The 11,076-nt window shown below is 38.6% G+C and overlaps 1 protein-coding gene across 1 annotated transcript; it reads left to right on the plus strand.

The window, feature by feature from the left end:
- The first annotated feature begins 898 nt into the window (after positions 1–898).
- Positions 899–11,033, plus strand: ry (xanthine dehydrogenase rosy). Its single transcript, XM_034971465.2, has 8 exons — positions 899–1,090; positions 5,769–5,923; positions 6,159–8,322; positions 8,404–8,712; positions 9,248–9,585; positions 9,676–10,480; positions 10,562–10,729; positions 10,932–11,033. The coding sequence occupies exons 1-8, from the start codon at positions 1,016–1,018 to the stop codon at positions 10,980–10,982; spliced, it is 4,065 nt and encodes a 1,354-aa protein (XP_034827356.1). The 5' UTR covers positions 899–1,015; the 3' UTR covers positions 10,983–11,033.
- Positions 11,034–11,076: the final 43 nt, after the last annotated feature.

Here is an 11,076-nt window from a genome sequence, read left to right on the forward strand (position 1 = left end):
GTGGGGTATCATATGAAAGGTCTTCACTTGTACATTCTAAAACAGATTTTTATTTATTTTTATGCATCATAGTTTTTGAATTATCATGCAAAATGTCGAAAAAATACGACTGTAGTACGGAACCCTCATTGCGCGAGCCTGACTCGCACTTGACCGGTTTTAATAATTATTTCACCATTATTGGAAAGCTACTTTAGCCATAATGTAACATAATAGGTAGGTATGCTCTAATATATTATGAAGGCGTGGATCCTATTTCAGAGTTCAGATTGCGCAACATAATATTATATGAGAATGTGTACAATTTGGAGCTGAATTACCTACTAAGACAAGTGAACAATTGGACACTGATAATGATAAGAATAGGTACTATACTTAATTGGACTGATAAAACTAACAAGCGTAATGAATACCCCATTACGTATCATCTTGTTTACAGAGTAGGTTCACAGCCAGCAATAAATTCATGTTCACTATATTATTACGTATATATAGGACTACTGTAGGTAGGTACATAATGTAGGCTGTTAATTGAACGACTAAGTACCTACGAAATAGTTGGCTGCGACATATTAGATACTGGATAGGAATCAAAATGCCGAAAATCAGGTGCGCAGACAGGGCGTCTCCGTTGTCCAACGGAACTTGGAATCATTATGACTTTCGACTGCGAAAACTCCCAGGCATATTGTGGTAGGTAGGTAGTTAGGTACTAATATGATAGGTGTATTTTGTGCTATTGAATCTCATCTGAAATAAAAGTCCTAAACACCTCTATAAGACTTCTAAGGCTTTGCGACAGGCGACAGCATAATAATCGAAGATCCTGTAGTGCGTGATAAGTAACATACGTAGGTACGGGTCATATGCGCTCGCGCAATTTGACCGATACGTCATAATATTATCATTATTGTCCCGCTATCTTCTCAGTAGGAACTTCTCAGTCGCAATCGAGCATTTGCGCGGGCTGCTCAAGGCATATTTTAAACTCGACATTTGAATAAAAATAGAAACCATGGGACTTTTAAACGCCGACGAAGAAACTAGTGATGTGAATACAGACTTAGTCTTTTATGTAAATGGTAAAAAGGTACGTAGTTATATATATATTTACCTAGAATGATAGCTGATGGGATGAATTGGTTGGCGATAATAATTTATAAGTACTTGTCTATGTAGGTAGGTACCTAGGTGTGATATTTTTGGTAAATAGGTTAGGGTGAACCTACACAGATAAATTAGTTTCCCTCAGCGTTATTATATTTTATATATTATAAAATATCTACCTCAGTTTCTGAGTTTGGGGCTGTGCGGGTGTGTGGGGATGCTCCGCACACCTTCACAACTATACCCCGATTGCCATCTCGATCTGTCGCTGTAACTGTCATCATGTCTTTACGCCAATCGGTTCTCTTGAGGGCTTAGGTGCCTATAGATCTTTTCGTGCCTTGATAAGTAAACAGTATCAGCAATCATCATTATCATGATCAACCTATCACCACTGAGCACGAGTCTCCTCTCAGAATAGTTCACCATGCTGTCCAAGTGCCCATTGACAGACTTCACACACCTTTGAAAACTTTCAGGCATGCAGGTTTTCTCACGATGTTTTAGCAAGTAATATTTAATTCCTTAAAGGTTAAAACGTACATACCGCTCGGGATCGAACTGCGGACCCCCCGAATAAGAGGTGACAGCTATCACCCTATTTTGTTAAATAGGAAAATAAGTACCTATAGTCTATTTTTTAATCCCGGAGACAAAAATTTCGTAGTGCAATCGATACTAACCGATAAATTACGCATACGACACGACATTTTGTCGTGAAAATAATTCGTTGAAAGTAGTTTGTTGAAAATAATTCCAACTCAAGTGAAATAAGTATGAGATGATTCTCAATTTATGAGTTTTACCTACATAATATTTAAAAAATCCTTAGGTGAATTATTTTTGGAGTTATTTGTTACTAATTATTCTTAAAGTCTTTCAAATAACGTGTGATTAGTGCTATTTTTTGATCTCCTAATTACACATTTTGTTTCGTTTGTTTTACTCGTTATGCACAAAATATTTTATTAGTAGGTAACGATTTTAATCTAAACCGGAACCTCGTTATTTTTAAGTTTGACATTTCTAGCTGTGATTTTAGTCTCATAAGTATAATTAATTTAGTTGTGTAAAGCCAAAAGAAGAAAAAAATGTTATACTCAAATGATAAACATTTAAACTACCTACATTAGCAAAAACAGCCAAGAATAATATGATTATTAGGCTATACACCTAGGTATGCGTTATACCTAAACCTAATAACAAGTAATTATATCTACTTAATGGTGTTTTATAAAAAGCCAAATAACATAGCTAGACGATGAGGCAACTTGCTTTAATTTTACAACGACGGCTTTAGGGGAAATATTATAATATATTCTATCATACCTCATAACTCACTTAGTTGCCATACAAATTATCTTCCTAGATATTAATATACTATTTTATCTGAAACTAGCTCGGCTTTTAGCGCGAACTAGCTAAAATATTATTAGGTTCTATCTTCTGATGATCCGGCATATCTACATACTCTATTGAGGAGCACCAGCTGATCAGTGATCGTCAATACGGTTTTCGCCACGGCCGATCAGCTGGTGATCTTCTTATTTATCTCACGCACCGCTGGGCGGAAGCCATTGACAGCAAGGGAGAGGCTCTGGCGGTCAGTCTTGATATTGCAAAAGCCTTTGATAGGGTTTGGCATGGGGCACTTCTATCGAAACTACCATCTTACGGACTACCAGTGAAGCTGTGTAATTGGGTCGCCAGTTTCCTTGACGGTCGCAGCATCAAGGTCGCTGTCGACGGTTTTTGCTCGGAACTCAAACCCATCAATGCTGGCGTCCCTCAGGGCTCGGTGCTATCGCCCACACTGTTCATCCTGCATATCAATGACATGTTGCATCACAACAACATCCATTGCTATGCGGATGACAGTACGGGTGATGCCCTGTACAAAGGACATACACAGCTTTCTCGCGCAGTGCTGGAGGAGTGTAGAGCCAAACTTGTGTCTGACATAGAAACCTGCCTAGGTAAAGTGTCAGAATGGGGCGCACAAAACCTAGTGCAATTTAACCCAACTAAAACACAGGTTTGCGCGTTTTCCGCCAAGAAGTCCCCTTTTACACTGCCTCTTCTCTTTCAGAGCACTCCCCTCACACCTTCCAACAGCATTGGGATCCTTGGAGTCCACATTTCGAGCGAGGTTCAATTCCGCGATCATTTGGAAAGCAAGGCCAAATTAGCCTCCAAAAGCTTGGGGTGCTCAACAGAGCAAAGCGGTACTTCGCGCCCGAGCATAGGCTCCTACTCTATAAGGCGCAAGTCCGCCCTCACATGGAGTACTGCTCCCACCTTTGGGCTGGAGCACCCCAGTACCAACTCCTTCCATTTGATCGGATCCAAAGGCGGGCTGTTCGACTTGTGGACGATCCCAAACTAACCGGCTCGTTGGAAAGCCTGGAGCACCGCAGAGACGTTAGCTCTCTATGCGTGTTCTATCGCCTGTATAATGGGGAGTGCTCTGAAGAGCTTTTTGACCTCATTCCACCCTCTTTTTTCTACAACCGCATCGCGCGCCACCGTAAGGAATTTCACCCTCACCATCTGGGTGTCTGGTGCACTTCGACCGTCCGCTGCGCCAGATCCTTCTTTCCACGCACGTGCAAACTGTGGAACCAACTCCCATCGGCGGTGTTCCCACTAGATTATAACATGGGGTTATTCAAGGGGCGGACCAACAAATTCCTAAAAGGCCGGCAACGCATCGGCGGCTCCTCTGGTGCTGCAAATGTTCATGGGCGGCGGTAATCACTTAACATCAGGTGACCCGCCTGCTCGCTTGCTCGCTATATCTATTAAAAAAAAAAAAAAAAAATACTCGGTGACAGATAACTAAACAGGTTCCTTCATATAATTGCTTATTGATGTAGGAGTAGGTATTTGGGGACAGATGGAAATAAGGTAGGTATATTGTACGAGTCAAAGGTCGCATGACAGGACAGACAAGTCATAAAATAGTTATAGGTTCGATGCACCCGTTCGAGTTCAGATGTCGTTGTGGCGATATGAGTCCCAAAAGACACATTTCGGATGTTTAAAGAATCAAGTTTTGGCCTCAAAAACTACAAATTTTGTTAAACTATTTATTTTTTAATATTATAAAAATTAAAGATATTCTTTAGTAAATTACGAGAGCAAAAACACGATTGGAACAATTTGGCTCGATACAAAAAAATCGCGAAGTTTCCCCAAAATACGCATTTTTTACACGACCAGTTTTACTCGGTTGATATAAAACAAATTTCAATGAAATTTCCTATTTATGTTCAACGTTTAATACACTAAGGGATTACGGAATTATTTTATGGTAATAGAGCACATAGAATTTTAAATATAAATATTTATAAAAGCGTGCAACAAATTTGCGCTCGGGCGATTGACTTTTGCATACATTTCGCCCTTGAGATCCCATTTCGCCTTAGGGTGATATGAAATACCTATTAAATGCAGATTTAATGGACCGGACACGTCACACACTATAGTACGCGACAGGTCAAGATGGCAATCGGGGAGGTAACGCCCCGGACTAACCCAGTGCGGGCGTCCCCTCGCCTCATACCCCGATTGCCATCTCAACCTGTCGCGGACTATACATGGCTATTCGATGTGTAGGTACTTAAGAATTTCATAAATCTTGTGCAGTTACTACTTACTACCACGGTGTGTCCAGTCCGCATCACCAAGTGCGAGTCGGACGCGCACACGAAGAATTCCGTAGGATCGTACAAGAAATTTCAACTCTAGCTTTTACGGTTCACGAGATAGATACAGATATATGGACGGACGGAGTACGGACGGACAGCGGAGGCTTAGTAATAGGGTTCCGTTGGTTCAGGTACGGAACCCTAAAAAGTAAACATATAAAAAGAATAATAATTGTGTACTAACAGATACCCGCAACTCTTGGATTCGTCTGTTCGTTCGCGTGGATTTAGTTTTTTTTAAATCCCTTGGGAACTCTTTGATTTTCCGGGATAAAAAGTGGCCTATGTCACACTCCAGGTCTTTAACTACTCGTATTAACCATGCAACACACCGATCGGTTGCTCCGTTGCGGCGTGATTGAAGGATAAACCAACAAACAAACACACTTTCGCATTTATAATATGGGTAATTATATAATTATTTTTTTTATTCTGAAAATAAAATAAAATCATTTAGTAGGTAACTAGGTACCTACCTACCCTAAATGTATATAAACTTGATGACATTCAAGAATCTTTATCTCATGACGCCGCCGCGCGCCGCAAGGACAAATACTAAATTATGTATAAAATGTATATTATTTTCTAAGCTGATTTAAAAGAAAAACAAGTCTCAGGAAGTTTCGGAGTAACGCGTAAGCGACGCGCTTTGCATGGCGCTTTAGACCTTATAGCGTTAAGTTTTTATATACTTACGGTTTTTTGTTAGTTTGCAATAAGAACGCTATAGGGCGCCGTATAAATATAATGCTTAGCGCGTCGCTTACGCATTTCTACGTAAAAGGCATTGTTTAGTTTATTTATTTTAGGAAAAATGAATGAAATGAATATTTATTAATCAAAAATTTAGGCAAAATAGATTGTAGATTTTGTTTTACACTTTATTGTGATATGTTGTATGTGTACATTAAGATGGCTTAAACAAGCTTATAAATATTTTTCTCGTTCTAGGTGACAGAACCGAAACCAGATCCAGAATGGACACTGCTGTGGTATTTAAGAAAAAAGTTACGTCTTACCGGGACCAAGCTGGGCTGTGCGGAGGGAGGGTGTGGCGCTTGCACCGTTATGATCTCAAAGTACAACCGCAAAGAGAAAAATATTGTGTATCCTTTTTTACCCGACTACCTACGGCAAAGCCAAAAGGAAGGTTTATGATTTTGGTTATGATGTATGTATGTATGTTTGTATCTATGTGTGTTCCGGCGGCTAAACTATTGGGCTAATGTAGATAAAGATTAGTACAATGAATTTTATATGATAGGTACCTACTTTTCTAGGAAACTCCGATATTTCGTTAAATAAAAATAGTAACTATTATGTCCTTAACTTAATATTCAGTCACCTTGCAGTAAATGCTTGTCTAGCACCAGTATGCGCAATGCATGGCTTAGCTGTTACTACTATAGAGGGAATAGGTTCCACTAAAACCAAGCTCCACCCGGTTCAGGAACGACTTGCGAAAGCCCACGGTTCTCAATGTGGATTTTGCACTCCAGGCATAGTCATGTCCATGTACACTTTACTCAGAAGTTGTAAAAAAGTAAAGTACTCAGATATGGAGGTCGCCTTTCAAGGAAATTTATGTAGATGTACAGGTTACAGAGCCATTATAGAGGGCTACAAAACCTTTATCGAAGATTGGGAAACCACCCGAGTACCGAATGGCAACTCAAATGGTTCAACTAACGGCGCGTGCGGGATGGGAAAAGATTGTTGCAAAAATAGGACTGATGACAGTGAGACTGAGTTTATTTTTGATAAATCATCCTTTTTGCCTTATGACGCCAGTCAAGAACCTATATTTCCTCCTGAACTAAAACTTTCTCCCATTTACGATGAACAATATCTAATATACCGCAGTGAAAAAACAGTTTGGTATAGACCGACATCACTACAGTCGATAATAAAGTTAAAGAACCAATATCCAGAAGCCAAAATAGTTGTAGGAAACACAGAAGTCGGAGTTGAAGTAAAATTTAAACATTGTAATTATCCTGTAATTATAATGCCAAACTTTGTTCCTGAAATGAACTCGGTGTTAGAAACGGACTCGGGATTAGTTGTGGGAGCTGCAGTCACACTTATGGAAATAGAAAATGTATTCAGAAAAAACATAGATATGTTGCCCAAATACAAAACAAGAACACTAACTACAATAATAGACATGTTGAATTGGTTTGCTGGTAAGCAAATAAGAAATGTGGCTGCTATTGGTGGAAATATAATGACCGGCAGTCCTATATCAGATTTAAATCCAATATTAATGGCTTTGAAGGTTAAGCTCAACATTTTAAGTGAAAAGGGAGGCCATCGCTCGGTATTGATGGACGAAACGTTTTTTACTGGCTATAGAAAAAATGTTGTTAAGCCAGATGAAATCTTACTTTCTGTAGAAATTCCTTATACAACTAAATATCAGTACGTGAAGGCGTACAAACAGGCCAAGCGACGTGACGACGATATATCTATTGTTACAGCTGCAGTTAACGTTGAATTTGAAAGCGATACCAATGTAATAAACAGTATCACTATAGCATTTGGTGGGATGGCACCAGTAACAAAGATAGCTACAAAAACAAGTCAATTATTAAAAGGACTGAAATGGAATGAACAAATGCTGGATAAAGCTTTCACGTACATGTTGGATGAATTGCCATTGAATCCGTCGGTCCCTGGTGGGAATGTTCAGTTTAGACAAGCGTTAACTATGAGTTTATTTTTGAAAGCTTATTTAGCTATAGCTAAAGAAATGTGCCAAGATTATATACAAGAAGATCTTGTTAAACCATTTCACTGCAGTGGCGCTGAACAATTCCACGGCAGTGTACCTAAAAGTTCCCAGTACTTTGAACTTGTTGGTAATAAGCAAGTCATAAGTGACGCTGTCGGCAGACCTGTTCCACATATGTCAGCATTAAAACAAGTAACCGGAGAAGCAATTTATTGCGATGATATTCCAATCGCTGAAGGTGAACTATACTTAGCATTTGTTCTAAGTACTAAGGCGCATGCAAAGTTGGTGTCTGTCAATGCAGAAGAGGCATTAAAACAGCCTGGTGTAGTAGCATTTTTTTCAGCCAAAGACTTAACAGAAGAACAAAACGCTATAGGACCTATATTCCATGATGAAGAATTGTTTGCAAGTAAAAAAGTAACAAGTCAAGGACAGACTATCGGAGTTATAGTAGCGCAAGATCAACAAGCAGCTCAGAGCGCTGCTAGGAAAGTACACATAGAATATGATGAATTAGAACCAATAATTATTACAATAGAAGATGCTATTAAACATAAATCGTTCTATAAACAATTTCCTAAAACAATAAAAAGAGGCAATGTACAATGCGTGTTTGAAGACTCAATGAATATTATTATAGAAGGAGAATGCCGGTTGGGTGGGCAGGAGCACTTTTATTTAGAGACACACGCGGCGTTTGCGATTCCAAAGAAAGAAGACGATGAGTTAGAGATACTTTGTTCTACTCAACACCCATCAGAAATTGCGGTATGAATTATTTTGGTTATTATGGAATTTAGTACATCATCGTCGGCAAACAAAATTAATAATAATAATTATTTGTTTCAGAAACTAATAAGTCACATACTTCATGTACCTATGAACCGAGTAGTAGCTCGTGTAAAACGTTTGGGAGGAGGTTTTGGTGGAAAAGAGTCCCGCGGTATGTTAGTCGCTTTACCCGTAGCCTTTGCTGCACACAAACTTCAAAGACCTGTACGTTGCATGCTCGATCGGGATGAAGACATGCTAATGTCGGGAACTAGACACCCATTTTTGATAAAGTACAAAGTAGCGGTTACCGAAGAAGGAAAAATAATGGCCGCACAAGTTAATATTTACAATAACGGAGGATACTCATTTGATCTCTCTGGACCTGTAAGTATTGAAAGATGTAGGTACTTAAGTTGTTGTTTTAATAAAGATATCTATGTGATAGGATATTTTACCCCTTTTTTGAAGTGTCTTGATTTGATCATATAGTGAAAATATTATTCGATCGATAAGTGCAATACAAATGCATTTAAATATTGCATTTCAAATTTCACCGCGAAAACGCTACCCGCCATCTTTTAGGTTCATGAGCTGTCATGACATCACACAGATTGGTAAGCAATGATGTTTTCTTAGTGAAATACATTACAATTTCAATCCATGTGACGTCACAGTCGGAACTAACATGGCGGCTATGGTATCATGCGTTTTGGATATTTGTAGAACAGATAAAAAAGTGAAATCTTTAAAATGAATTATAAAGTTCATAATATAATTTTATAAACTGATATTAACATCTTTCGATTGCTTATTGCTAATACTATCTTGTTTATCGATTTTTTAGATTTTTTTCTCGCTTGGTGTAAAATACCGAAATATTGAAAGTTAATGTTTTGAAAGTTAATGTTTCTTTGTTTAGGTAGTGGAAAGAGCAATGTTTCATTACGAAAATGCTTATTACATTCCGAATTGCGAAGTCACTGGTTACGTTTGTAAAACAAATTTGCCAAGCAACACTGCTTTTCGTGGATTTGGAGGCCCACAAGGAATGTTCGGTGCTGAAAGTATGATATGGGATATAGCTCATAAACTGAAAAAAAGTGCAGAAGAAATTCGTAGAATTAATCTGTATCGAGAAAATTCCATTACTCACTACGGACAGGTTTTAGAACACTGTACATTGCAAAGGTGCTGGGATGAATGTGTGGAAAAGAGTGATCTAGCACAAAGGAAAATAAACATTGAAAATTTCAACAAGTAAGTAGTTACTAATTTTTAATTCTGATTATATCCGATATTAATTGTTAACAGTTATTGTTAATAAACTATGTATTTATATGATTTTAGGCAAAATCGGTGGCGCAAGCGAGGTATTTCTATAATCCCGACAAAATTTGGGATTGCATTTACAGAAAGATTATTGAATCAGGCTGGTGCATTGATTCTTATATACACCGATGGTTCGGTTCTGTTATCTCATGGAGGAACTGAAATGGGACAAGGTCTTCATACTAAAATGATTCAAGTAGCCTCTCGGGCTCTTGGTATCGATACGTCAAAAATCCATGTAAGTGAAACAGCGACAGATAAAGTGCCAAATACTTCAGCGACTGCAGCCAGTGCTGGGTCAGATCTTAATGGCATGGCTGTTCTTGAGGCATGCCAAACTTTGATGAAGCGTCTTCAACCCTACAAAGATAAAAATCCTAATGGGAAATGGGAAGACTGGGTATCGGCAGCATTTGTGGATCGTGTGAGCCTATCAGCTACAGGATTTCATGCTACACCAGACATCGGATTTGACTTCAAAATAAACTCTGGGAAAGCCTTCAATTACTTTACGTACGGAGTTGCATGCACTGAAGTCGAAATAGATTGCCTTAGTGGAGACCATCAGGTTATAAGGAGTGATATAGTAATGGATTTAGGAGATAGTATTAATCCAGCTATTGACATTGGTCAGATCGAAGGTGCCTTCATACAAGGGTATGGGCTTTTTACAATGGAAGAGCTTATTTATTCTCCTACGGGGACTTTATACTCTCGTGGCCCTGGAGCATATAAGATTCCAGGATTCGGTGACATTCCTCTTGAGTTCAATGTTTCTTTGCTGAAAGGAGCACCCAATCCAAGAGCAGTTTTTTCGTCAAAAGTAAGTAAAGTCCATTAAACCTACTAAACAAAAAAAAAAACATGAGGTAATGCTCGAGCATACATACTTGATTTTTTACAGGCAGTTGGAGAGCCTCCTCTGTTCCTGGCGAGCTCAGCTTTCTTCGCGATAAAAGAGGCGATACGCGAAGCGCGAGCGGACGCGGGCGTCTCGCTTGATTTCCAACTGGAATCCCCTGCAACGTCTGCGCGGATACGCATGGCGTGTGAAGACCACATTACTAAAAAGGTAATTACTTTACTTGAGAAATGATTAATGTTTTAGAATACAATATTTTATTTTAGCCCAGACGTACCTTTGGTTAAAAGTGTGACGGATCTTTGTATAAGATCATCAAGTGTATGCTATTCCAAGATCTAATTCCTAGTACAATAATAAATTATTATTTAATCTTGTAACTTGTGATAACCTGGATAATATTTAATTTCAGATCCCCGTTCCCGAACCAGGCAGCTATATTCCATGGAATGTTGTTCCTTGATCTGTACTCAATTATTTATATTCAATAGCAAATAAAAACATTCTTAGTCAATCGCGTTGTTTATACTAAATCATACCTCCAGAAAATGTATGTA

The sequence above is a fragment of the Maniola hyperantus genome, chromosome 8 (assembly GCF_902806685.2).
Source record: "Maniola hyperantus chromosome 8, iAphHyp1.2, whole genome shotgun sequence".
NCBI classification, from domain to species: domain Eukaryota; kingdom Metazoa; phylum Arthropoda; class Insecta; order Lepidoptera; family Nymphalidae; genus Maniola; species Maniola hyperantus.

What these genes read in the sequence shown, in the direction of transcription:
- ry (XM_034971465.2), top strand. Translation starts at nt 1,016, where the DNA reads ATGGGACTTTTAAACGCCGACGAAGAAACTAGTGATGTGAATACAGAC. An exon ending in TTTATGTAAATGGTAAAAAG is followed by an intron (nt 1,091 to 5,768) that starts GTACGTAGTTAT and finishes TTCTCGTTCTAG; the next exon opens with GTGACAGAACCGAAACCAGA. An exon ending in CATTTGATCTCTCTGGACCT is followed by an intron (nt 8,713 to 9,247) that starts GTAAGTATTGAA and finishes TTCTTTGTTTAG; the next exon opens with GTAGTGGAAAGAGCAATGTT.